This window comes from Astyanax mexicanus, chromosome 17, assembly GCF_023375975.1.
Source record: "Astyanax mexicanus isolate ESR-SI-001 chromosome 17, AstMex3_surface, whole genome shotgun sequence".
Lineage (NCBI taxonomy): Eukaryota > Metazoa > Chordata > Actinopteri > Characiformes > Acestrorhamphidae > Astyanax > Astyanax mexicanus.
Genome location: NC_064424.1, coordinates 17632653 through 17660240, shown reverse-complemented (window position 1 = coordinate 17660240; position 27588 = coordinate 17632653). Strand labels below are relative to the sequence as shown.

General features: G+C 36.6%; 1 protein-coding gene across 1 annotated transcript in view; it reads left to right on the top strand.

Moving 5' to 3' along the window:
* grk6 (G protein-coupled receptor kinase 6) overlaps positions 1 to 27588 on the top strand; it is a 58551-nt gene that overhangs the window by 10331 nt on the left and 20632 nt on the right. The window contains exon 3 of the mRNA XM_007244427.3: positions 20722 to 20834. Within this exon, the coding sequence (XP_007244489.1) occupies positions 20722 to 20834 (113 nt within the window). The remainder of the gene's footprint in view (positions 1 to 20721; positions 20835 to 27588) is intronic.

Below are 27588 nucleotides of genomic sequence, written 5' to 3'. Positions count from 1 at the left end.
TCATAGGAACTAATTTCAGCTATTAATGAAAAAAATATGGTTTTGTGTTTAGTGCCTATTTAAAAGCCTGTGATAAACAGTTTAACTGTTTAAAAAATATGCACTTTTTTAAACAGTTAAACTGTTTATCACAGACTTTTGATTTTGCAACCTTGCAACATTGTTGCATCCTTTGTCCTCAGGAAGAGAGTAACTCTAATCTAACTCTAGAATGACTTTGTTTTGTTCTGTTATCATTTCCACTGACACTCTTATCCTTGCAAACTCAAAAAATAACTTTTTTTTTACTGAAATTAAAGGGTGCATGCCATGCTGAGGTTTTTTTTGAGATGTTTAAGACAAATTCAGCAAAGTAGGCAGCTTGAGTCTGTTGCAGTTACTCGGAGAGGAAACTGTGGCCAGACCAGAAAGAGGAAGTTGACTCTCCTGGTGTTGGTGTTGTTCATTCTGCCGCTCGAAAGAAAGTCAGTGACGGCTGTGTTTGTCGTCACAGATTTCGTATATGGAAATGAAAGCAAATAGACTGTGCACTCTGTTTACAGTGGGGTAACTATTTAGTGGGAGCTGTTTAGTTTGCGTAAGCTTGATATCTGGAGTAACTCCAGTTAAGTACGCTGGAATGTGTGTGTGTGTGTGTGTGTGTGTGTGTGTGCGTCTGTGTGTGTGTGTGTGTGTTGTGCTTGTGTGATATAGCAGAAGGATTTTTTTTCTTTCTTTTTGCTGAATCAGTTTCCTTCAGAAGTAGCACAGATGGCTTTCTCATAACAGATCGACTGTTACTGTCTGTTTTGAGACTCCACCCCTCCTCCCCAAAACGGAAAGACCAAAAAAAAAAAAAAACATAGTTCAACACAAGCTTAAATAAAAACGTCTAGTTTGCATGCTGATTCTGTATACAGTGTGTCATTATGTTTGGGGCCATGCTGATAGGCATGTTCTAATCTAGAATGTACCCCTTCTGAGGTCAAGAGCGCTTGATAAGCCAAGATCGCAGAGCAGAACAGAGCTAGCTGCCCAAGGACACTTGTGGAAGAGGTCTGTTGTGTTTCACAATCGCGCACAAATTCCTGAGTGTTGTAGAATGAACGCAGTCACAATGCCAGCAGGATTCTTCTTTTGTGCTCCTCCATAGCCCTTTATTCAGACCCTGGCTGACTGTCTAACATCACATTCTCTCAAACAGAGATTTAATGTGGCGTGGACTGTTTGTACTGTGAAGCTTTCCCTGCAGGCCAAACGCTGTGAAGTATTACAAATGTAAAATTTGAAATATATATATGCACATTATATATATATATATATATATATATATATATATATATATATATATATATATATATATATATATATATTTATATATATAGCCCTTTCTCCAGAGAATGTGGACATTCTCATATCCTTAAAGAAAAACTATAAAAATAACAGTTGTTTTGTCTAGCCTCAAATATGTTAATAGTTTTGGTACCTTAAGGAGCATATTTCTCTCAGATAAAGTTAATAATATATCTTTGTTAAAGAAACAAACTTGTCATTCTCGGGGACTGAGTGTTATTTTTCATGTTTCATGTTTAATCCCATTTCACCCCTTGGCCCTACCACTTACCCCTACCCCTTGTTTTTGATTGTAATTCTCCTCCTAAGAATTGGGACAACTCTTCAAGCACCTGATACCCTGCAGGGCTGATGTGATAGCAGTGGAGTGCTAAAGTTCAGTAACCTAGCTGCGGGTTAACTAGTTAACTTTAGGGCATTGTATGTCTTCAGAAAGGGAAGAACAAATCATAGACTGTTGATTTCAGGAAGACAGAATTAACATAGCTCCCGGAACTGGAAAAAAAATGCAAAATGCCCTTAAAATAGCACCAAATGGTGTTAGGTAAATTAAGTAAGTTTGCAGCAGCTGCTGTATTACTGAATACAAGCATTTGAATCACACAGTATTGCATGTCCAGCTGGGGATTTGGCGCTTGTGGGAATTTCAAAGCAAGCTTGGGCAGGCAGCAAGTCTGACTTCAGTGCTTGGATCAGATATGGAGATGTTTTTTTTTTTTTGCAGCCTTGATCTGATCCCAGTGCTAGGGCTGGGCGATATGGAAAAAAATCTTATTACGATATAGTTTTTCATATCAGCCGATATCGATATGTATCACGATATAAATCAAATCACTTTCTGTTACACTTAAAGGTTTCTATTTTTACTCAGAAGTGACAGAATAAGGGAGTTATGGACAAAATCACTAGCAGGCTCAGAGCCTTGTGGACAGACACTAGGATGTTAACATCTTGCCAGGTGGGTACAGCTTTTAAATTAATTTTAAAAAGGGGACAAATATATAAACTAAAAAATATGTAAGACCCTTTACATTATATGTCTGTTTAATTTAAATTGCAATAACACTTTATTTATTTTTATAAAATTATATTTAATCAAAAGATCATTCCCCTCCCTGAATGCAGGCAACTACATAAAGCAAAATACAAGAGTATATCACAGTGTTCATTTTGACAGGTGATTTTGATACAGTCTTAGTCTTTTCACTAAAATGTATAATAGTTTTAGTTACATTTTAGTCTATCGGATATTATTAGTTTTAGTCAGATTTCAGTCTAGTTTAATTTTGGTCATATAAAAAGTATGTATTACATATGTTTTACTGTTTTTCTATTTTCTATTTGTTGTAATTTTAGATAATTTACTGCTTATGTTTTTTTTTAAATAAGAGCCTTTAGTTTTTTTTACATTTAAATTAAGCTAACATTTAAATATTTTAAAAAAAGTGGCCTATAATGGAGGTGGGAGGAATAAAGTCAAGTTTCTGAAATGATCCACTTCTACTGCAGTACAGATTTATACTAACATTACTGGCTTTCAGTAGACTAGACTTACATTACTTAAGTGTATTTAAAACTCCAGTTCAGTAACAGCAATGTTTAGCTCAGTTCAAATACAGCTAGACAGATTATATAATCTTCTGTATTTAGTAAAATATCCAGCATAACAGACTCTCTATCTGTTAAAAACTATAAAACACAAAGACAGAGGAGAATGCTGCCCTCAGGGTTTTCTAACAGAAACAGTGAGAGTTAGGAAAAAAGATGGAAAGTGCTTCCTTTCTGTGTGTTTATATACTAACCCCTCACTCGTGCTGAAGTTAACCTTAATTTACACGAAACGTGGATTAACACGGCTAACGTGCGTTACCCATTAGTTTATTAGAATGTAAAAAGCAGTGAAAGCATCTTAGCTAATGATGACAGATTGCACAGATCCCTTTTACACCTAAACATCGCTAACTTTAAACTGGAGACAAGCTAATCTAACTAGCAGCAAACAGAGCAGCGTTTACCTGCCTTCAGAAATCTGAACAAGCTCACCTCTCTAAATATCTTGGAGACGCATGCCTCATATTTAAAAGGTGAGTTTTCCAGTGTAGCGCCGCTGAATAGTATAAATGAAGTTTATCCAGTAAATGGGAGAGAAGGAGCCGCTATGTGAGGAGTTCAGAGTGGAGGGGCTCGGGGGGTGGGGCGGAGGGGGATGGTGGAGAGGGGAGGGGAGGGGTTGTACTGGGCTGAGCAGCAGTTCAGCGTGCTGCCTGGTCTCGTGCTGCGCCTTTTCACAACGCTACTTAAACGGGAAATAGAAAATTTAGTTTATCGAATTTCTCGCCCCGACTTATCGCGATATATAGTTTCCTCGATAACTATCGATATCGTTTTATCGCCCAGCACTACCCAGTGCCTGTATTTGCTTATACAGGTTTAATGTTTTGTTTTAATATCTATTATTACAGTCTATCTGACTGATCATGATGATCACTGATCATTTAGATTCCAGTTACTTTCCAGTTGCATTAAGATTTTTTTGCTGAGATCAAGTTTAGATCAGAGTAATTATTGCCAGTTCACATTCATAAATCTCCTTGAGCTGTATTTGTTTGTAATGAGAGCAAATCTGTTCCTGAAACAATATAAATGAACACATTGATATGTTTATGCACGTCATCTCTATAAGTGTGTATATAGTGTGAGTGTTCCTAATAGTTTACAGAACATCTGTTTACAAACAAAGTCCTGCCCTTTACTTGAAAGAGCCAATCACCTTGCTGGTTATGCTGCTAACGGTGGCACCAGGTAGAGACCATTTCCTCTGAATGGACTTGTTGCAGTTGTTCTGCTTCACACCTGAGTGTGATTACTGTATTCACACCCACCTAAACAAACTAGAATTTAAATGGATTAAAAAGTGCAGGTGTGAAAACACCCCAATTGAAAGCTGTTTTTTACAACAATGGTAAATATTGTTTGGCCTCACTGACACGATGAGTGATGGCATGCTTGGGGAACTGATTCTTCATTTGTTTTGTTCTGAATGAATCATATCCACCTGATTCTCACATTCAGATGCTTTTGAAAGCCTTACTACTGAATCAGATGTGTTAAAAACTGGTCAAAAAATGCCTCAGCAAAGACTTTGCAAAGCAGGCATTTACAATGTGTTGTGTTGGATGTTTGCAAATTGGCGTGATTTTAAAGTAGTTTTTGATTGTCCTTCTCCTGTATAGCACAACACATTCATTCAGTATCACAATTCAGTACAAATTAAACCATTTAAACCATTTAACATTTAGGGCCAAAACACAGAGGCATGACTTTCCTGTAATGAAGTACTACTGTAATATTGTACTGTAATGGCCAGAAAGTCCCTTCTAACTTTAAATTTAATCATATGATTTCCTCAGAGTCGGAACCTAATTTGTCTCAATGTCAGCATCATCAGCACATGGGGGTTAGATGTGTATCAGCCCACCACAAGCTACCCAGATGGCTGTTTTGTGCAAACATGTCTTCTTCATTCACTGTGAGAAGACAAAAAAGACTCTCTTTTTCCTTTCGATTTCTTTAGCCTATTAGCTTGATATCTAACATAACTAGAGTGTACCGGTGCAGAACAGGATCAAAAGTGCATCAGCGTAGAAGGAACAGGGAGGAGGTTTGGTGAGATTTGAGTAAGAAAGGCTTTGCAAAGTTGTTCTGACTCACTTTGCATTGCAGGTTTTCCTCCTGTGGGCAACACCCATATGGAGCCTTTCGTTCCCCAAGATAGGAGAGCAGATGAGCGCGTCATTAGCAGGAAGTGAAAACCCAGAGTGCGTGACGATCAGCAGCCCACATGGGCTGAAACTGGAGATAACCACCAGACCATTGGCTTTGCTTGCTTTGTTCACTGTAAATCATTAGGTGCTATCTTTAGCTTCGATATATGGTCGTAATCAACCCAACCGGTGCCATCTAGTGAACCTTTAGAAGTCTTTTAAAAGTTGGGTTGTTACCTTGTTTGGTCAGAATTTTCGGACATTTCAGTTTGGTCCAGAAATAGTTGGTGGGAAAGGTGGTGCAAAACACAGTCCGGACTGATCAACCAATCTACTGAATTTACTAAATCATTGTTTAATCTACAGTTACAGTAGATACAGGAGTAAAGTGCATAAAGGTCTACACCTAAACAGCTGCATAATGTGTGTACACGTGAAGGAAGTCAGTTGTTGTTGAATGGGTGATGATAGCTTGCCTCAACTTCCTGTAATTGGTCCCAAAAAATTAAGAGTCTACAGTGTTTTTCACACTTTAAACAAACCGAACAGTGGTTTAGTTGATGCAGGATAAATCAAAGTTCTTTAGTATGCTCACTAATCGGCGTTGTGAAACCAAAACTTACTGGACCTAAGTTAACAAATACTTTTTTTAAGTCTGTATGTAAATCTACACAGATTTCTCTCCTGAAAACTGTTTATTTGGGTGAGTAAAACGCCGGACAGTGCTACACTGAGTAACCCTGAGTGTTCCAATAAGCCAGGGTGATATTAGCTAGCGGTTCATCCCACGTAGCTTGTTTTAACACGGTAAATGCGCAGACAACAGTCCGATATATTCACCTCTGAACGACAAAAGAAGTGGTTAGCAGCTACAGGCCGATAATACCTCTAAACGGGGAAATGGAGTTTAGCGGCTAATGCTACTTCAGCCCTGGTGCTTGAAAACTAAATTGAAACTCCTGTATAACGCACTGACGATTTGTGGGAAAATTGAAGTATTTTAAGTGCGCCTTAAAGTGCGAAAAACCTGGTAAATAATAACAATAAATTTTATGCTATTAGGTGTAGACTAGTAAGTAACACTACCTTTGGAGTGAGGGGTGACACTTTGAGGCAATTGAGGACTGCAGGGGTGTGTAAAAGTATTTTAAACGATGTAAAAAAAAATCATATCATGAAATCAGCAATCATTTGATGAGAAAGCATTTTATTTTGTATTTGTTTTGACATTTACTGGGAAACTGTTAGGCTATTTCTTACGTATTTTTAGATAATTGTTTATGCTATTAATGTTTATCTTATGCATTAAATAGCACTTTTTTTCTTACATTACATAATAAATGAATTGGTTTACAAAGGGAATTTATTAATGGTTATTTATTAGGCTATAAACCATTATTAAGCAGTTATAACACAAAATAAAAGAGCAACAGTGGCCTGTCGTGTACCAAATAGTGACTCCACATTCATTTATACTGTTAAACCTCAGATCTTACGTTGTCTTTTTCATCAGCATTAACATTTCTGTTAATAACTTAATTAATTTCACTATAATAACAAATTAAATGACTAAACTGACTTTCTATATCATTTTATGAGACATGTTAAAGTTATTTTCACTGTTGTTCTTTCTATGTATGTTGTAGGTGCTTATAAATGTTTTTAGAGTATTTATAACTTAATTTATAACCATTAACAAACTTCTTCATAAACTATTTATAAACCCATTATAAAAAAGTCTAATTTTTAAGTAGTACCAAAATTTCTCTTAAAGAAAAAATGGTGAGGAAGGCCCGATGATCTTAAGTTACTCTTGGTGTCTGCATTAAAAAGCAAAAATAATGGCTTTCTGCCAGAATACCACACTTATCAGATTTTCCGAGGAGGATTTATTTCCTGTTGTCTGTTTCCACCACCATCTCTCCTAGTTCTTGTTAACTGATGTTTTAATGCTTAGTTTGTTTCTGTTTTCCACCATTTCCTTCCCTACACCGCATACATTTAACTGGAAAATGGAAAAAAAAAACAATGTGTCATTTATATTAAGTGTAGTAGAAAACAAAAAGACAAAAAGAAAAAAAATGAAAATCTTTAAACCATCCACTGTACAAAATATAAACTCAGACCGACCTAAAATGAACTGATTATAGAGCATTAACTCAACTCAACTCAAGATTTGTTCTTCAGTTCTTCTGATTCACATTTTGTTCAGTTCTACAGCTTGCTTTGGTCTACTATGCATTGGGAATCAGAGCTACAGAAACATTAGTAAATGAGCTGCGGCTAAAATTGCTTACATATTTTGTAAAATGTTTAGTCTACATTCTTTCCTCTCAGTAAGCTTTCTGTTTCTTTCCATCTGCAGTTTAGGAATCTCCCTTTTACTTTCCCTATTACATCTCCTGACCATGGAGCGGCTGTGGTGTTGATTGGAATCAAACTCATCAATTCTCTGTCTCGCAGTAAGAAAGCAGTTAGACACTTGCGCTACTATAGAGTTGTGAAACCATGTACGTTTCTTTATCCAAAAAGGTAAAAAGGTAAATTTACTCAATTTAAAGTTAAAAAAGTTAAAGTAAGTTTAGAACTCTAGGTGACACAACAGTCTAACTGCCTGCTCAAAAAGTGTGAGGAGATCATAAGTTCAAATCTCGGCAAGGACTTAGTGCTCCAGTGTCAGATGCCTCCCAGTCAGGGGACATCATGTGATAGGGGAAGTTTAACCTACAGATAAGAATAAACAGTAAATAGATTGAAGAGGACTAAACAGCTTATGCATTAGTGAGTCAGCCTATTTAACGTACTTAAGCTATTCAGACCCAACTCGGTATGTAATGTTGACCAAAGGGAGATAAAAAAATAAAAAATAGGAGTTAAAAAAGTTAAATTTTTCTGCAATAATTTTCTGTATCAATTTAGGTTGGCCTGATTAATGTATAGCTTTTGTGAATCTGGCCCTAGTGTTTGTGTGTAATGTGCATAAAAAGTCACTGTTGAACAGTTAGCAGATGCATTTACATACTACATTCTACCAAAAATCAATCTATTTCACAGCCTATGAACATACTGCACTAAATCCAGTTAACCAGAACTATTAGGAGACATTATGTCTCTTAATAAAATTGAACATGCAGTTTAATTTAGAAATGATTTGTTAACTGTTCGGTTTAGCATACTTTGTGGCATCCCACAGGGTTCTATTTTAGGGTCAATGTAAGTGTTTAGATGTTTATTATGAGATTTCCAGTGTTATGAAGGTAAAAGAACTGAAGTCTATGCTAATATGCAGGGACTAAAGAGTTAACTAACTTGTTAATTACATTGTAAGTTTACATTCTGAATAGGCAGCTTTGGGTCTAAACTTATGACCTTATGAATTTGTGTTCTGATTTTTTACAATAACAACAAAAACTTGAGACAAGTTAAAGCATGTTTATTTCTGGGAAACGAAAGACAGAAAATTAGCTTTTTTTTTTACCAAATTCTTTTTTTGTGATCAAGATTTTTTATTTTTCTTACAAAATTTTAGCAACATGGGGATAGGGAGCATGAATGACACATTTCTATGGCTAAATAGGAGGAAGTGTCCATATTCAATGCATACTTTGCGGAAAATCCAAAATATTCAGCAAGTCTGCCATGTTTCTACAGTTATGGGCTTAGCATGGTGAAGTCGAGCAGCAGTACATTCAAGTTTTGCTATATTAGGTAAATTAACCACCCAAAATGTTTCTATGTTAAGACCAGGTGTAATCCAGTTTTGTAGAATTGTCTTTTTAGCAGCAGTTTTTGCACTGCATCATCTTCTACTCCAAGTTGGAGTTATCATTGAGGAGACACAAGCATGGATGCCAAATTGTATACTATTTCAAGAATAAATACTTTCAATAAATACTAGCTTTTCACCAAATTTTAACCCTAACATGACTTCTCTCTCTCTCCTCTAATTTTTATCACAAATGTCGATAGAACTGAAATAAGTTTAGGAAATAATTAGTAGGAGGTTACAGCATTTTTACAGCTTTTTTTTTGATGGCCGCTGGGTGCATTGCACGAGTGGACAGCCAGCGTTGATAATTTTGATACAATCAACGTGCCCCTTGGTGCTACTTTCAACAAAGAGGCAGATTCTTTCCCCCCGTTTGCCTTGACACGGTCACAGAAGGCCGCATGGTGCTGTGGCTGGTGCCATCATTCAGATCATGGGCTCAATCTCCAGTCAGCTGAACCGCGAGTCCCGTCTGCACGCTTTATTATGTCTTAGCCAGTGAATCGCCGTGCTTGTGCTCCTTGGGAAATGCCCTCCCCCAAGAGCAAAACCTTGAAATTTCTGCAGGAAAAAAATAGCAATTAAGCCAGACAAATAAAAGTCCAAACAATGTAAACATTGAGAAGATGACTATAATTGGACAGATGAGCTGATTAGATAAAAGCGCAGCCTCAAGGCTCGACTATATTAACCCTCACTTTCGCCTCGCCCTCCTTCTTTGTGTCTTTATTGTTCTTGTCTTAAAGCGTTGCTGATGATGCTCCCCTTCATTTTTTTTCGCTCAGTATATGTCATATGAATATCTGTACAATCCCCACTTTGTTACTCACAGGTAGAACCAGAGGACCATTTTCTTCTTTTCAGCAGAGCCGTGACTTCAGACCGTTCCTTCTGGACAAATGTGTTCTTAATTAATCCAACTACGAGACGCCGCTCGCAGTTCAGACAGCTTATATTGCGCCCCAAAGGAACCTGAGCTCACTGTAATGCCTGGTGCGGCTACCAGCATCAAAACAAGTCATAAATGAAGTTCCATAAAGTAGTTTTAAAAGCATGACAAATCACATGTTCTCAGACGTCTTTCTCTTAACGACTTTATTCTTCAGAACAGCTTAAAATAGAAGATGCCCAATATATTTAATGCCTCATGTTCTACATAGTCTGGAATAAACCGGATTCTTAAGTGGGTTTGACATGTTGAGTCGTGGAAGCATTTGGAGATGTTGCCTTTTAAATGTTTTTTGACGGGAAAAATTTGACCAGTGTTCTGTTATCAGCAGACAGACCTAAGCCCAATTTTTTCCTGATTCACATGGGATAAGATATCTCAGCATAAATGAGTGACATTGGTGATGATATTAACTCTTATAACCAACAGAAATTATGAAATTTTACTTAGAAAATTAGCGACTACATGTGTACAACATATACAGTGATGCTTGAAAGTTTGTTAGAACTCTTTACTTATATATTTCTGCATATATTTAACATTAAATCCAAATAGTAGATAAGGAGAAGCTAATGGATCAATAGACTTTAACCATTCTATCAGAGATACGACTTTGTTAGCTCTCTGTGTAAAAACTCTTGTTCACTAACTGACTCTAAATTATCCTTTAAGTTATCTGCAGATTCTAAAGGTTCACCTACTTATGTCATTCAGAGGTGTGTAATATTGGATAATTGTCCTCAATTTATACATGAACAAGTCTAATACTTTTCAAATAATTTTGTTTTGATTTAGGAATTGTGCGAAAATCTGATTTTAGTTTTAGGACAATTTTATGCAGAAATATATACATTTACAAGGAGTTCTCAGTCATTCAAGCATCACAGTAAATTTTAAGTTTAGTTTTAGTAAAATTAGCTACTCCATGTTCACAACATGTATGACTAGTCCACAGCTGCAAAAGCATGACAATCTTTTGGTTCATTTTCTGGGTTTGAATGAGGTTTGCAATAGACTTGTATGGTCCAAAGCATTTGTGTCATGAAACTTCTGTATTTTACAGACTATAAGTCGCACCATATTATAAGGTGTACTATCAATGAACATCTATTTCCTGGTCTGTTTTTCGTATATAAGGCACTCCGGATTATAAGGCGTCAGGGGTGTCGCCATGTTTCTCTTTTAATTTTAGCAGATCTCGCTGCTGGGAGCGCCTAAAAAAACCAAACTGTAATTCTTCAAAAAAAAATTAGAGCACTGGATGTTAATCTACACAGATTTCTCTCCTGAAAACTGTTTTTTTTTAATATAAAGCACTTCCATTTATTAATAGGAAGTTTAGATTTTCAATATTTTAACTCTGTTAGCAGCAGCGTTCAGCAGCAGCGCTAGCCACTGCTAGCAGCAGCACTAAGCATTATCGGCAGTTAGCAGCACTTAGCGCTAAATGTAAATGTAATTCTTCCATGTAGCTTGTTTCAACACGGTAAACACAGACTACAGTCCGATATACTTGCCCATGAACAATGAAAGGGCTAGCGCTGCAGTTAACATTGCAGTTAGCGGCTAATGCTAATACTGCTCCAGCCTTGGTGCTGGAGAAACTTTACTGAAACTCCTTTTTAACACTGCACTTTAGCAGTGTGGTTTTACTGCTTCTTACTGGTAGAATTTATACATGAGGTGCACCGGATTACATGACACACTGTCGATTTTTGGGAAAATTAAAGGATTTTAGGTGAGCCTTATAGTGGGAAAAATACACTTTTTGCTTTCTCAAGTGCCTCTGTACTTGAGAAAAACGTTTTAGATTTGCATGTTTTTAATATACACTAACTCTTACAGCTGTTATTTTAATGGCTTGTTTTACTGAAGGTAAAAAGTGACATCTATTTACCTGAAGAAAAATTACTGAGGTGCCTTCAGACAATTCAGCCTTTCCCTGCTTTTTAAAAACAGACGTGTCCAGAATAATAGAATTTCAGTTCTGTTGTCCTACAGATGAATTAGATAAACATTGTCTTAGGACATCAGAAGTCTCAACACAGCAGAAGTGCGGTATAAATGACACAGTAATTCTAGGACATTTTGTAAGTTACGTTGCAGTCTGTAGATGGTGTCATTTAGTGTGGGTTGCTTAATCCACTCCATGTTGTATTGCATTAAACAGTAGTTTGACCACATTTGTTTGCCATTTAGGAAAGAATAGAGCAGCCATCTTGGCTGGCAGCACAGGAAGCGCTCTGCATCCGTGTTTAATGAAAAGGAGCAATGAAAATAAAAAGCTGCCTTACACAAAAACACTCCCCCTCCCCCTACGACCCCAAATCAGACATGCTTCTTACATTTCTTTTACTTTTTTATTGCATACAGTATTAACCTCAGATAGTCCATGTTTTGCCGGTTTAAATTCCTTTCATTTATTAATATTCATTCATTCCTGCATTTCAGGCCTTCAACTCTTTTCCAAAAGTTTGTACGGTAAAGCTTTTACCACTTTGTTTTGTTGCCATTTCTATTTTCTTCAGGTTATTTTGTTCCATTTATCCTAAAAACACATCTTAAGGTGTGCAACACTATTGGATTTTATGGGCATTTTTTTTTTTTTTTTGGAATTTTATAATTCTTTAGTACCTGTACCCACTTTTTCCACAACCATGCCTGTGTAATGTATGCAGCATGTGTTTTTTTAATGTACAGACCTCTCTGGATTTGTTTTGTCTTGAAGCCATTATATGTTGCTCTGAGAACTCAGTGTACTTTTTTGCAATAATGCTGCCATTACAGACATATAAATTACCATGGCAACATTTTACTTGGATGGTCCATTATAGATACTCAACTAACATTTAACTAACTATTTAATGCAACTGAACTCCAAGGTGGAAGTAAATGATTTTCTGTTGAATGTAACCCTAAACCCAAAATCTAATCTTTTTTTTATATATTTTAGAGTTAGGTTTAGGGTTAGATTAGGATTTATTTGGATCTATTTGGACGGGATTAGTTTCTCAGGGGCACGTCAGTGAAAAAATATTTCACACTTCTACTCAGTGATAAAACTCTTGCATCCAGACTGCAATTAAAAAACAGGGGGACCAGGGAGTTTTTTGGCTTGGTCACGTGACATAGTGTTCAGTAGCTCCTCCATTTCCACTCGCTGTTGTGTTTGCGTGGATCTCTGTGGAAACCTGCGCCTAGAGTGTAATTACGGTGTGTGGCAGTGGACAAATAGCTATTTTATTAAACGCGAGGTGAGAAAACTCTGAGATGTGCATCCGGACGAGACTAAAACTGTAGGTAAATCAGCCTGTAATTTTTTTTCAAAGAACGTCTGAGAAAAACACATACATTATTATTCCTGACAGGAATAAAATAACAGAGGACCCCCCCATAAAAGAGAAAATTACCCCAGGACCCCCTGAGAAACGAATCCCTTCCAGATAGGGCTTTAGAGTTAAGTTGCATTTAATAGACATTCAATTGAATGTTAGTTGAGCATCTATAAAGCATCAATAATGAACTTAATTCCAATTAAGTGATGCCCTTACCTTTACTAATGGCAATGACACAACCCCATATCTTAACAGACCCAGGCCTTTGGGCTTGTTGCTGGTAACAGTCTGGATGGTCTTTTTAGGTCTTTGGTCCAGAGCTCCAGAAACCAAACCATTGCCACACAGATGAATATAAACCCATACACATTATTTGTTGGAAGAGAAATTGTACACAGATGATTACACTATTGTGATTTATACTTATTTTATATCTTAAATAGAATAGTTACAAATACATTGATATTTCGGATATATTGCCCAGCCATAACATAATACGTGCTTTAACTAAAATTGCGAATACTATGACGAATGCACTAATCTGTACAATTATAAAAATGACAAGAACCGCCTCTCCTAGACAGAAAGTCTGACGTTCTTTTGTTTTCTGATGAACTCGTCATCGCCAAGCCCTTGCTCAGCTCGAGGCCCACCACCCTGCCTATTGAGCCATAATGAGGCCCTTGGCTTCCACGCTCGGGCCCCAGTGGCCTTCTGTCAATGTGGCTTTGTGTGCCGCTCGCCGCAACTGTTAATGAGTCTCCAATTTGGCTTCATGACATCGCCTCCCTTCCTCTCGCCACATGTTTGACTTTATCAGCGCATTACCCCAGCCAGCAGGGCAGTGACAAGTTTAATATCACTCAGCGGGCCACTCACTCCTGGAGCCTTTAGCATGACGCCAGCCTCGCTTGAACCCTTGAGCAGATGGGGACGTCCCGTCATGTAGGCCGATTTAAGAAGCGCCTGATTTGAGTGTAAAAGCGTGAAATGAAGTTAAGCAAAATTGGAGCAGTTAGCATCATTTAAAGATGGATTTTTTTTTTCTAAAACTGGCCTTTTGTGTTCATTTTGAGTATTTATCTCTCTCGTCTCACTCTTCTTCATTTGCTCTTTCATGCTCTATATTAGTCTTTGATGTGCTGACTTTTCTTTGTGATATTTGTGCAGTCGGAGCCTTGATGTCCATTGGGAACTCAGTGTACAGTGACGGACACAGAAAGACCCCCAGTTTGGAGAGGCTCCCAACAAATCTTTGCACTGTCCCACCTAATCAAAGCAGCCTCTGTCTCTGCATGAATGGCATTGTGTTTGTGCTAACGCAGTTAATTCTTCGGTCAACATGCAGAGAAATTGTCTACTCATAGTTCACAGTGAGCTGAAGACCACCCTGGGAGAGAGGTGGACAAGAGGACTGTTCCTGTTCCATGTACCCAACCATTTTTTTTCTATTTAAATTCTCCATTTATAGTAGAATATTGGAAATAGTGCAAGTGGATGATGTGTCCAAAATTTGTATCATGATATACTTCTTAATTTCAGTTGATGGTCTAATATCAACATGAACAGTATAAAAGCCACCGCCTGTGTTGTGTACATCATCACACATCGCCAGGCACTGCCAGGCTACGCTAGTTCACAGTGTTCTGCTCTTTTTTGCTCTGCTTAACAGCAGCTACCTGTAATAAACATCATCTGTCAGTAACACATGCTGTAGAATACTGTATATGTAAAGAAAATGTAAAAACAAAAAATCCTGGATACATATTTTTATTAAACAGCTAACTGGTGATGCTAACTGTTTTCTGAACTGGATTAATCGCTATTCTGGTTAGATTGGGTATGTTCTGTGGTTTGAAAGGATAATGTGGATTATGGCTTCTGACCTCAGAATACTGGCATGTAGCTGTTGACTCAATGCTAAATCTTGTTGTTTGATATGATATGTGTATGATGTGTTACTGCCTTATCTTACATCCTGTGCAAGGCAAATCTTATACTCCACCAAAAGTCTGTTTTCACACTTAAAATAGCAACTCAGACATCCTTTCCTATCTTGGAAATGGCAAGTGACATGCTGATTTTCATTTTATGATGTTTATTTTTACATAACACCCAAAACACATCCATGATTAATTAAGAGAATTAGCACATGCCTTTAGCACATTTTGAGATGCACAAGGTGTACTTTTTCCATGGTTGCAATAGTAAAGACACACTGATGCACCCTAAATCTCGCCCATAGATCACTAAAATAAGACCCTATATTCTACACTGGTCTCCAGAATACCACTATGTAGTGACCAGCTTAATTCAGCTCTCAGACAGGTAGATTTCACACTAGTTTACTGTGAGATGCTAGTACCTCATTGTTTGATGTATCTTTTTTTTGGGTATATGTAATTAAACATATCACCAGCTGACCTGCACATGATAACAGATAACAAACAATTGATACTATAAAATTGTGTGTGTGTGTGTGTGTGTGTGTGTTTTAATATATCTGCTCTAGGAAGATGTACCCTTATGAAACATAATATCAGCTGCTTGTGTTTTTTTTTTCTGTGGTTACACATTATACAGTCAGGCAAAACCCTGTTTAAAAGAAGATAAGATAACCTGATTTATTGCAGTTTTATTACATTATTATTATTAAACCATACATCTTATTTAAAAAACATATTAAGGAAATTAATAGGTGAGTTTTAATTATCTTTATGTTAAGTTACCACATTTATCCCTGGATAAATAGACCCAGATGGAGAGAACTTTATTAATATTTTTGTCTTGTCAGCTTCTTTTCTTGTTGTTTTGTTGTTAGTAAATATCCATTCCTGTATTTCAGGCTTGCAACACACCCCAAAAAATGGGGCAGTACTTTTACCACTTTGTAATGTTGCCATTCCCTTTCACAACACTTGGAATATATTTTTGCACAGAAGAGACCAATAGATTAAGTGTTTCAGGTGTTATTTCTACCCATTTTTCTTGCAAACACGTCTAAAGATGTGCAACAGTGCAGAGTTGTCATTGTCACATTTTTTGTTTCTAAATTCTTTGCACATTCTCTAGTAAGGACAGGTTAGGACAGCAGACAGGCCAGTCTAGTACCCATACCACCACCTTCCACAGTCATGCCTTTGTAATATGTGCAGCATGTGGATTTTTCATTGTCTTGTTGGCAAAAAAAAATGCATATTTCCCTGACTTCCCTGAAACAGATGAGGTCTTGAAGGCAGCATATGTTGCTTGGATATCCTGCTTGAAGAGCCATGTCAGACTTTTTTTATGGACTTGCTGCTGATAACTGTGTGGATGGTTCTATTCTTATTGGGTCTAGAGCTTACAGCATCCATTTATTTAAATAGATCAAGATCTGCAGGGGCGTCGAGTGGTCCAACGGTCTAAAGCGCTGCCACTATGAGCAGGATTTCATGCAGCTTTGCCATCAAGCTGCCGGCGCTCAGAGAGGGAGCACAATTGGCCCTGCTCCCTCTGGGTAGGTAGATGGCGCTCTCTCCCCCCATCACCAAAGGGTGATGTCCACAGCACAGGGCATCTGTGAGCTGATGTATCGTAGCAATGCTGCATCAGCAGCAGCTCGAAAACAGAAGCGGTGGCTGGCTTCATATGTATCGGAGGAAGCATGTGCTAGTCTTCACCCTCCTGGTGTGTTGGGGCATTACTAGTGATAGGGGGGAGATCTGCAGTACTGAATCCTCTGAATACACATTTCTACTGTGTGATTGGGTATTGCAGATGCCTCAGAGCCAAGGGAAGTCAATGATGCCTCTGGACATGGTTAACATAAGGCTTCTGTATTGTGCTGTAAGTACTATAGGTAAATGTAATTCTGCACTGTAGTGCTGAACAGAAATTGGGCAAAGTTATCCCTTGTTCATGTGGTTCTATCAGCTACTATTGAGAGATGGTTCCTGATGCAGTGGTATATGAGGAATATTTGATGATATAGGGGTATATGAGGCCCATATTTGGTCCTCAAAGACAGCAGAGTGCAGAAGTTGGCAATTAAGTTTGGCCACGGGCCAGATATTTCCCAAGCCATTACATGGCGGGACACAAAAAGAAATTCTGTTTTGGAAAATGAAGTGTAATGGGATGGAGTGCTACAGACTAGTAGCTCTCCAGCCCAGAGGGTTGTTGAACCCAACTGCAGAACAGTTGCAGAACGGGCGTGACATTCTTCAAACAACCTCACGATGTTTCATTCTTGCGGGCCACGTCTGGCTGCGGGCTGCCTATTCCTGATCCCTGGTTTAGTAGATATTGATTTTGTACCAAATCATGATTACTGTTTTTAATTGTTCTTTGTGTTGCAGGCCTGAAGCGAAGGAATGGAAGTATAATAATGTTAATAAATGAAGTTTTAACTTAAGTTGAGCAGATAAAACATGACATTTATTGGGTCCATACTGTCTGCAAGAATATAAAAGTAAACTAAACTAAATATAAGAAATAAATTTGTTTTCTTTTTTTTTTGTTCCAACTTTTTCTGATTTGGGGCTGTAGATAGGCAGACTGATTGATTGATAGATTTATATAAAGAGTTGGAGAGATAGATAAGTGGAATAAATAGATAAGAAAGATAGTAAAGGTAAAGATAAGAATGGTAAGAGATAGCCTTATAGTGCCTTATAGTGATAGATAGTGTCAGTATTGGCACCGATACGTTTTTGTGTATCAATAAATGTTTCAATAATTTAAAAAGAGTTGAGCAGATAAGAATTTAAATATTTTGGGTCCATACTGTCTACAATAATATAAAAATCAAACTAAGTATAATACTTTTTTTTTGCATTTTTCATTCAGTTTCAACTTTTTTTTTGGATTTTGGGCTGTATATAGGTGGAGTGATTAATAGATTAATGCTAAGAGTAAGTAGAGAAATAGATTAATCAGTAAATTAAATCAGCGGCATTTAAAAATGTATATCTGCCTCTGCCTTTCCTTGTTTTTACTTTGACTGAGAATCGGATGTTAAACCAAAATAAATGAAGAAGAACGCAGTACAAACAGAAGATGCTCTTTGCTGTGCAAGTGAGATGAGCAGCGTTTAGTGTTTGACATTATCCACATCCTTTTTCGAGCGTTTGTTGTGAAGCTGATCGCTATCTCCTGCAGAGCGCTGCTCCACAACGCACCTGTGGCTGTTCTGGCTGAGCGGGAAGAGGAGCCTTGCGAGCTTTCAATGTATTTATGCGGCACTGCTATCAATACCAGCCTCCCACACACGGCCGCTCTAACCGAAGCAGGCCCACACACACACTTCCATTTGCCTCTGTGTAAATCCTTTTGCGTCCACCTGAGCGGTGCATGCAAATCCGTCTCCAGCTGCCGCTGCCCGGCCCCTAGCTCCTCAACCTACTCTTCCTCAACCTCGCCGCAGACTGCCAGCCTCGCTGACGGTCCTCTAAAACACTGCGTCAAACACGGCACTCGTGGTGCCATGGTGATACAGACCATTAAAGTAAGAGTTCAGGAAATAAATTGATTTACCCAGATGCAACTGATTAGACAAGACATGAGTTTTTTTTTGCTTTTTTAAGTGTTTTTTTTTTCTTTTTTTTTTGCAGTGGAGCTTCAACAAGTTCAAAATGTGACACAGTTATGTGTCAATGTGAATGTGAAAAAACATACTGCATCTATTATTTCCAATTCTGACATTTTCAGTTCTGATTTGAGCTGCTTCAATATGTGTACTGAAATTAGATACATATCTGATTTGCAGCATTGCAACTTTAATCAACTTTTACATCAAAGAGAAGGAAAAACGTGAATGTGAATAGAGAGAAAAATGGATAACAGCAGTAAATTAGGGTTTCAGAAGTGAGATATATATTTTAGTAATATTAGAAGACTTGTGTCACATCCATTACATGTTTCAAATAAAATGGCTGCACGGTGAAAGTGAAAAAAAAGCCTAAAATGAGGTTTAATGAAACCAAGCATGCAAAAAAAGCAAAGCAGTGCCAGTGCCTTTATTATCTTCCACTTTTTGAAATGAGTTTAAATGCATTATTATTATTGATAAGCCCAGCTGTCTATTAATGGAACTCCTCTGTAGCTCATGTGATTCTGACGTTTACACTTGCATTTTTATTTGACTTGATCTTATCCAGGTATAATCCTGATAAACGTAACCAGCTGTAGGGTCATTTTCATCTTGAAATAGCATTTCAGGGGAACTGTGGAGGTAGGGGTGTGCCATATTGTATCGTACACAATAATATCGCCAACGTTTTTGAATTCCGTGAATGATATTATACCCCGAAATATCGTGCCATATCATTACCTACCCCTAATTATCACATCTGGGTACAATTTATTATATATATATTTTTTGTTTGTTTTTAAGCAAAAGATTGAAAAATTCACACTGTTTTCATTCCCCATAATATATCTACTAGAGACTGAGACAGATTATATCTGTCCATTATCATTATTGTTTTACTTTAATCCTGGATATATGGAGTGCATTTGTAGTATCATGACATTGAATCATTGGCTTCTGTTACAATCTGATAAAATTCTTGTATTTTTTAGTATTGCAGTTAGAGGTGTGCAATATCATATTGCATGCAATAATACAATTTAATTAAAGTATTGTTGCAGTAATGTATTCTTGAAATATATATATTTTTAATTCATTGTTTTGTCATGTCGCCAAAAGTATCATTATCGGGAAAAATTACCATAAAATATCGCAATATTATTTTAGGGCCATATCATCCACCCCTATGTGGAGGTTAAGATAAGGTATATACCTCCACAGTTCCCCTGAATTTTCCCCTGCCATTTATTTATAGTAAGCTCTGTATAAGCCATAAACATGAAGCTCTTACCTATTTTTTATTGGCCTTTTGATCATTTTTTTTTTTTTTGTCTGATCTTTAGACTGTTGCTTGGAGAAGCCACTGTTTCGCAAATGTTAGCACAGAATTTGAAGTGTGTTTATTATTTATTTATAAAGCTTCAGTTTTCGATTTGATTTCCATGTAACAGTATCTAATTGCAGTGGTTGTTATACAGTACCTCACCTTAGACCTGCTTTGCAGACTCATTTTAATCAGATCACACTGATCATTTTAATGTTATGAAAGACAAAGTAACTGTTCAGTTCATGTGTGTTGAGAACTATTATGATTTATGTATGATTATGTTTGATTTGCTCCACAAGCTGAGTTTACTACTGCTCAATTTAATAAATAAAGACAAGTGGGAAATTGATGTGAACAAGTGGTTTGGTAAAGCACTGAGTCTGCATTTAATGCTCACAGAGATGAGCTGTGGTGGGATGCTGATGATGTTGCTTGTATCCGTTTCTTTGCAGTCAGGTAATGGGCATGTCCCTGAGGTTCTCTTTGCAGGAGAGAGAGAGGAAGAAAGGAGAGTGCTATTGATTTTTATTGTATTCATCCAATGGCTCCAGTGATATTTACTCATTTGCTTTGTACGTCTGTCTATATATGTGTTTCAGTGTGTGTGTGTGTGCTCAGCTCGCTCTGTCTAAAGTGCTTAGTCATGGAGTCCCATCTTGTTACATTTCCACAGAGAAAGACTACAACAGCCTTTGTGAGAGGCAGCCAATCGGGCGCATGCTCTTTCGGCAGTTCTGCGATACCAGGCCGGAGCTGAGGCGCTGTGTCAGATTTTTGGATTCTGTGGTAAGAGGCCAACTTCTTTTCATTCTTTCTGTTTATGTGGTAGGCATTACTTTTCTGCGATCATGTGTCTGGTAGTCAGGAAAAGATCCAGAATATAGTTTGTTAGGCGTTGATGTTGTAAAAGCTTGCTAAAGTAAGAAATCAGACAGTAAGTGTGTTTACATGCTGTAAAAATCTGTTCAATTTAAGTAGTCATGTAAACAGCACACTCCGAGTTCTTAGCTTAAAGTAAGATCTACAAGTCTGATTAAGAAATCTGATTAAGAGAGATGGATTTTAGCTAAGGCTGGGAGATTAATCAAATTACCAGTATATTTTCATGCAATTTTCAAAATGGGATAATCAATATTTTATATCTGTACATAAAGAAGCTTCCAGAGGAAAAGCACCTGTTAAGTACTTTATTTTATGTGGCAGTGTGCCAATTTTATGTGGCAGTAATGAGGTTGAAGGGGACTACTTACTATTCATAAAAACAAAATAATAATAATAATAATAATAATCTATTAAAATCTAAAGGAAACAGTAACTTGGGTATCACTTTAAATAGTGCTGTTTGTATACAAAAAAAAATAAGTTGTTATGTAAGAACTAAAAAAACTTTAAATCGTAACAGAGACTCATTACGTTCATATATTTAAAGAATATCAAGATACATTTTTTTAAAGTGCTGAGTGCTGCCTGCTGGCATTGATTAAACATCGCACTTGTGCTCGCAGACATTGACCAATGAAAATGCCCAGAAAATGATATATGCAGTAATCTGCCCAATTTATCAGTTGACCGATTATTCGACACTAGACTAATGTTGCTTCAGATGTGTGGCATGCACTCCATTCATGTGACAGACAGCTGCTGAAGCTGTATGTTTTTACTGCAGCTCTGCATCAACTTTGGTGTAAGGAGTAAAAAGGCTGTAAAACTGCATTAACCATGGATTTTACACATTGGATATCTTATTTGCCTTAACATTTTACATCCACTGGATGAATTCATGAGAAGGTCATACTCAAAAATACAGACAAATAAACATATGTAACTTTTTTTAAACTGTCTGGTGCTTTCACTCTTGGAAAAAGCAAGTTAATAACACCATATGCTTCTGGGAAAGCTTGATATTATATGTGAGCTCCAACTTATAATTTTTGGGTGTTAGAGAAATGGTGTTTGGCACAGTTTTTCTGTCTTCTGGAAAAAATAATATTAAAAATATTCAAATATTTGACAAACAAATAAGGGCAATTTGCATTTAATGTTTAGGCCTAGTTGACAGCCCAAAGGTTTTAATAACAGAGTAAAGAATAGTCACTTTATTCATACAGAGTAAATGAAAGATTGTGTTTTGTTCCTCTTAGTGCATTCTTCGTTAATGCAGGTGATTTACCTGGAAACGTACGCAAATGAATTATGTTGCTTAGTTTGGCCCAATTATCACTCACTACTCTTCCCTCCGTCTCTCTCTCTCTCATTCACTCACACACACACACACACACACACATACACACAGATTCAGCTACAACCTGGGACTGTAGCTGTGTAACAAACCTGTGTTTGTTTAAGGAAATGCACCGTTCTGATTCTTTATCTTTTTTTTTTTTAATGGCCCAATATTGTTAACAGGCAAAATGAGAACAGCCCTGACTGTTTTAAATCCAGACTGAGAACATTCTTGTTCTTCTCATGCAGAAAAACTGCAGCGATACTGAGAAAGACTGGAGCTGAGAGCTAACCAAAGCTCCAGTCTACCAGTCTCCAGTCTCCAGTGTGGTGGAGCTGTTCTTTCTAATGACTAAAACTTGGCTTCCTATTTGAAAGTTTTTCAGCAGTGGTGCATCAAGTGGAGCTATGGTGATATTCACATTATCACACCAGTGTGTTTCTGTTTGCTTAGTTGTGTCAACCACAGTTTCATAATTATTTGGTAGAGATGTAGACTATTAAATGCTCACTGTTTTACTATTAAACTAGGGCCCCGTAAAATTTATTATATTTTTCTAGAAATTTGGTTTGGTTTGTTTGTTTATAAATTTTTTAGGGCTGGCCCGAATAGCGTTTTTTGAGCTCCGGATATTCGGCACTGATTCGAAGCGAATATTCGAATATTCGTTTTTAAAAAAAGAGGTATTTTTTCTGTGTTTTTAGCCCAGATTTCTTTGTGTTTTCATCCCGGAATTTCTGCTGCCCCACACCGAGGCTGCTGCTGCACGGTTTCTCCGCTGCACAAGCCAGCCCAGTAAATTGCTGTTTGTGTTTTCACACTTAGGTTATTTGCTTAAAAAAACAAACAAAAAAAAACGTTTGTTCAGGAAGTATTTTATATTCTTAAACATTGTTGATTATATTAGAGGACAGTCATTGTAAACTGTACTTGGTCTATTTCGATTAAAGGATTGTGCAGGGCATAGCCGTATTACTGATTTTGTATTTTTGCACTTGGGCTATAAGCTCAATATTAAATATTTCGTTTGCTTAGAAATTATTTTATATTTTTAAACCATTTTAAATTATATTAGATAAGAGGAAATTCGTTCAGACATCATTTTTGTAGGCCAGGCTTTTGTAACCGATTTAGCCCCTACTGTTGCCACATTACCCCTTACGTTTTATTATATAAATCAGTTTCGAAGAGCCTGCATTTTTTTTATCATGTATAATAGAGGTCTGCGCGAGACTGATTTTTAAACCCACTCTTCCACGCTCCCGCGTTTCTGTCTCGTTACCGCGCCGCAAAAAAATTGCTTCTTTTAATCCCGCGCCCGCCCGCCACATACACATTTCTGCCGCTCCCGCCCCACGTTCCTAATATAAATTAAATAAACTACATTTAATGCTTCAAATTTACTTATATATTTATTAAAACAGCAGCGCTGAATAGTGTGGTCCCGTTCCTTACCCCAGTCCAAACACCATCGGTGTGTGCGTGTGTGTGTCGGTCCATCCTGCGCGTTGAGAGTTTTCTTTAGGTTTTTTTTTTTTTTTACAATTATTACAGTTTTCTTAACTATTTATTAATTTGCTCCCGCATCGTCTGGATTAAACTCCCGCTCCAGCCAATAACAGTTCAGTTCTGTCCCGCGCGCAAGATATTCTGACGGGACCCGCGAGAACAGAAGTGGTTAGAGTGAGGTGGAACTCTGGAAAGGAGAAAAAAAACGAATATCCGAATACCAAAATTAAAAACCGAATACCTACTCAACGAACGAATATCCGAATACCCGAATATTCGGGTCCAGCCCTAAAATTTTTGTCTTTCTTTTTTCTTTTCATTTTTCTATTTTTATTTTTAAATTTATATATAAATAAGAGCAAGCGCCACAGCTGTTTTTATTGAGATCTATTGATTACTAAAATCTAGTAAATGTTAGACTATATTCTGACTTGATTTTGCACTTTTTTTTCGAGAAATCTAATTATAGAGCCCTATTTAACATAGTGAAAGCAATTGTAACTTTGTTTGTTAGTTTATCTCATTCAGTGTATTGTAATTAATTCTGTGTGTTAAATTTGATTTAAAATACTCTATAGTAATGCTGGACAGTTCATTTGAATTAATTCAGTTAAATTGAAAAATTGTGTTTTAATGCAGGATAATTGGGATATAATCAAGAAATATATAACATACATAAGCATATATATGTATATGTATATAAGCAGTCAGAGGGAATCTCAGTAGATAAGTTGTGCTTTTGTCAGAAACCTGTAAAGAACTCTTATGAGGAGTGATTTTCATATTTAAACTTTCCTAAATAAAAGTTTTATACAAGTTTTATTGAGAGAATCGCTTATGTATTGGAAGAATATTGTTTTTTACGGATCTAGATGCAACAAAATTTATTTTTCATGAATGTCTGTTCAGATTAACCTAAAAGATTAACCAAAAAAACAGTGATATTATTCAGATCAAAATTGGCCACATCTAAAATAATATCACAATATGTAATGGTCATTTCGCATTAATAATATTCTTCTCAATATGATCAAATACTAAAAAGTATTTTTTTTAATTTAATAAATATACTACAACTACAAAATAATAGTTTAAAATGTTTAAACATCAGTACGTTTGCAAGGCTCTGACTTTGTATATGCTAATAATAATAATAATGTGACAAAATAATAGAACATAAAAAAACTGTAATGCAATAAAAAAAAAGTAATAAAAAAGTGCACAATATTTATTGCATGGATGTAAACATATAAAACGTAAAAGAATACTTAATTCTTAACAGTATATAACAACACTAAAACAAATAAGACTCTTTCAAGAATAATATTGTCAATAATAATGTTATTACCACAATTTAAAAATAATATATGGTGATATTATTGTCTATCCCTAATATGTTTTATTTCTGTTCTTACTATTACTCTTTTTAATATGTAAGCCACTGATATACCATTTTCGCATCATAAACAGTGCAGAAGCTGCCCACTGGCTATTTGCCTCCTTGAGCAGCTGATTTACATGCTCTACCCTTCACAGTCAAAGGCAGTCTTGGCTCTGCTTTGCTCATGTTGACATGTTGTGCCAAATTCAAATTGCTAGTGAGAGCTGTTACTTGCTTTGCCCTTACAAGCCACAGCACAGAGACCTCCGTGTAAATATCGTCTTTCGCTCGCACACTTCCACCCACGCGTGAACCGCCGCTGCTGTTTGCTCCTCTCCAAAGGCCAAGTAGCTGCATATTTAGCCCGAGCCCGATAGCAGCAGCAGCGGCGCTGACTGCATTAATAAACATGTTAGGAACAGTGAACAGTGTCTTGGCCTCAAATCGAGGGGCTTTCCTCACCCGCATTCAGACAGATTACCCATTGACAAAAAACAGGCTCATATTAGTCCAACAACAAGGCTCTTTAGTATATACCCATACTTCTCAGTGCAGCGCTGGGTGGGCCTGATTCTATCCAGGCAGCGTTTATATCGAAGGCCATACCCAGCAGATCTAGAACATCTCGACCTGACTACGGCTGCAAAGCAGACATCCTTTCTTGTGGTCAGGCACGCTGAGCTGATTTATCGCACATGTGAGTGTGTGTGACTGGTTTGTAGGAAAGGAAAGCAGACGACTGAAGCTACGAGCTATGAGCAAGATATGAGTGTGTTGTGGATATGCGTCACGCTCCTTTAGTTAGGCCCCAAATTTAAGCCAGGCAGATTTTCTTTTGTCTTATTTTTGTTCTAAAAACGTCAAATTCTAGAGGTGATACTATAGTTTTACTTTTATTGTATTTACACAATGAAATAATCAGTTATATCATTTAGGGGTGTGCCATATCATATCGTAACAACATTTTTGAATATCGTGAACAATATTATACTCTAAAAATATCGCGCCATATCACCCACCCCTAATTATTACATCAGGGTCCTACATTTTCCACACTGTTTTCATTTTCCAACATTTATCTACTAGAGACAGATTATATCTGTCCAGTATCGTTTATTTTACTTTAATCCTGGTTACATGGATATATTTAGAGTGCATTATAAGTCATCATGACATTCTGGATCATTGACTTCTCTTACAAATCTGATCATATTCTTGTATTTTTTTACATCTCAGATAGGGGTGTGACATAAATCGTATGCAATATTAAAATTCAATTTTCATTTTGTTGCAGTAGTGTATAATTTATATTGTTATCTCGAAAATACCATGAAATATTGTGATATTATTTTAGGGCCATATCGCCCACCCCATATATAGTTTTTAAATGATTATTTACTTACACATTCCATATTGACACAATTGTATTGACAGTATGGAAAATGCACATATATATAAAAATGCAGTGTTTCTTGCAGACAGTATGAACCCAAGATATTTCATCGTTCATTTGTCTGTTTAACATCTTTACATTTGTTAATTTACAGCTCTGTAAAAAAATAAGAGACCACTTAAAATGATGAGTTTCCTTGATTTGATCAAATTAAAAATCTCTGCAATATAATCAAGAGGAAGATAGATGAACACAAGCTAACAAATCAAGCTGAACTGCTTGATTTTTTGCACCAGGAGTGGCATAAAGTGATACAAAAGCAGTGTGTAAGACTGGTGGAGGAGAACATGCCGAGATGCATGAAAACTGTGAATAAAACCAGGGTTATTCCACCAAATATTGATTTCTGCACTCTTAAAACTTTATGAATAGGAACTTGTTTTCTTTGCATTATTTGAGGTCTGAAAGTTCTGCATATTTTTTGGTATTTCAGCCATTTCTTATTTTCTGCAAATAAATGCTCTAAATAACAATATTTTTATTTGGAATTTAGGAGAAATGTTGTCCGTAGTTTATAGAATAAAAAAAACATTGTTGATGTTACTCAAACATATAAATATAAATAGCAAAATCAGAGAAACTGATTCAGAAACTGAAGTGGTTTCTTATTTTTTTCCAGAGCTGTACATCTATTGCTGCATTTCTGAACTGCAGCACATTTCTAACAAGTTTGTGCAAGTGCAGTTTAGGGCTAATAAAAAGGGATTTGTCAAAAAATGTGTGAAAAAAATATGTTTTTCAAAGAAAAACTGGAACGAATTTTAATATTTTCCATCTACAGTACATAATATCATTAAACACGGCACTGAATCAGGAACACTGCAAAAAGTCTTTTAACAATAGCTGATGGAACCAAATGAACAAGGGATTACTTTGGTAAACCATTGTTTAGCACTTCGGTACAGAGTTACATTCACAAATGCCACTTAAAACTTTTCTGTGCAAAACAGAATCTTTGGTTAATTATGTTCCG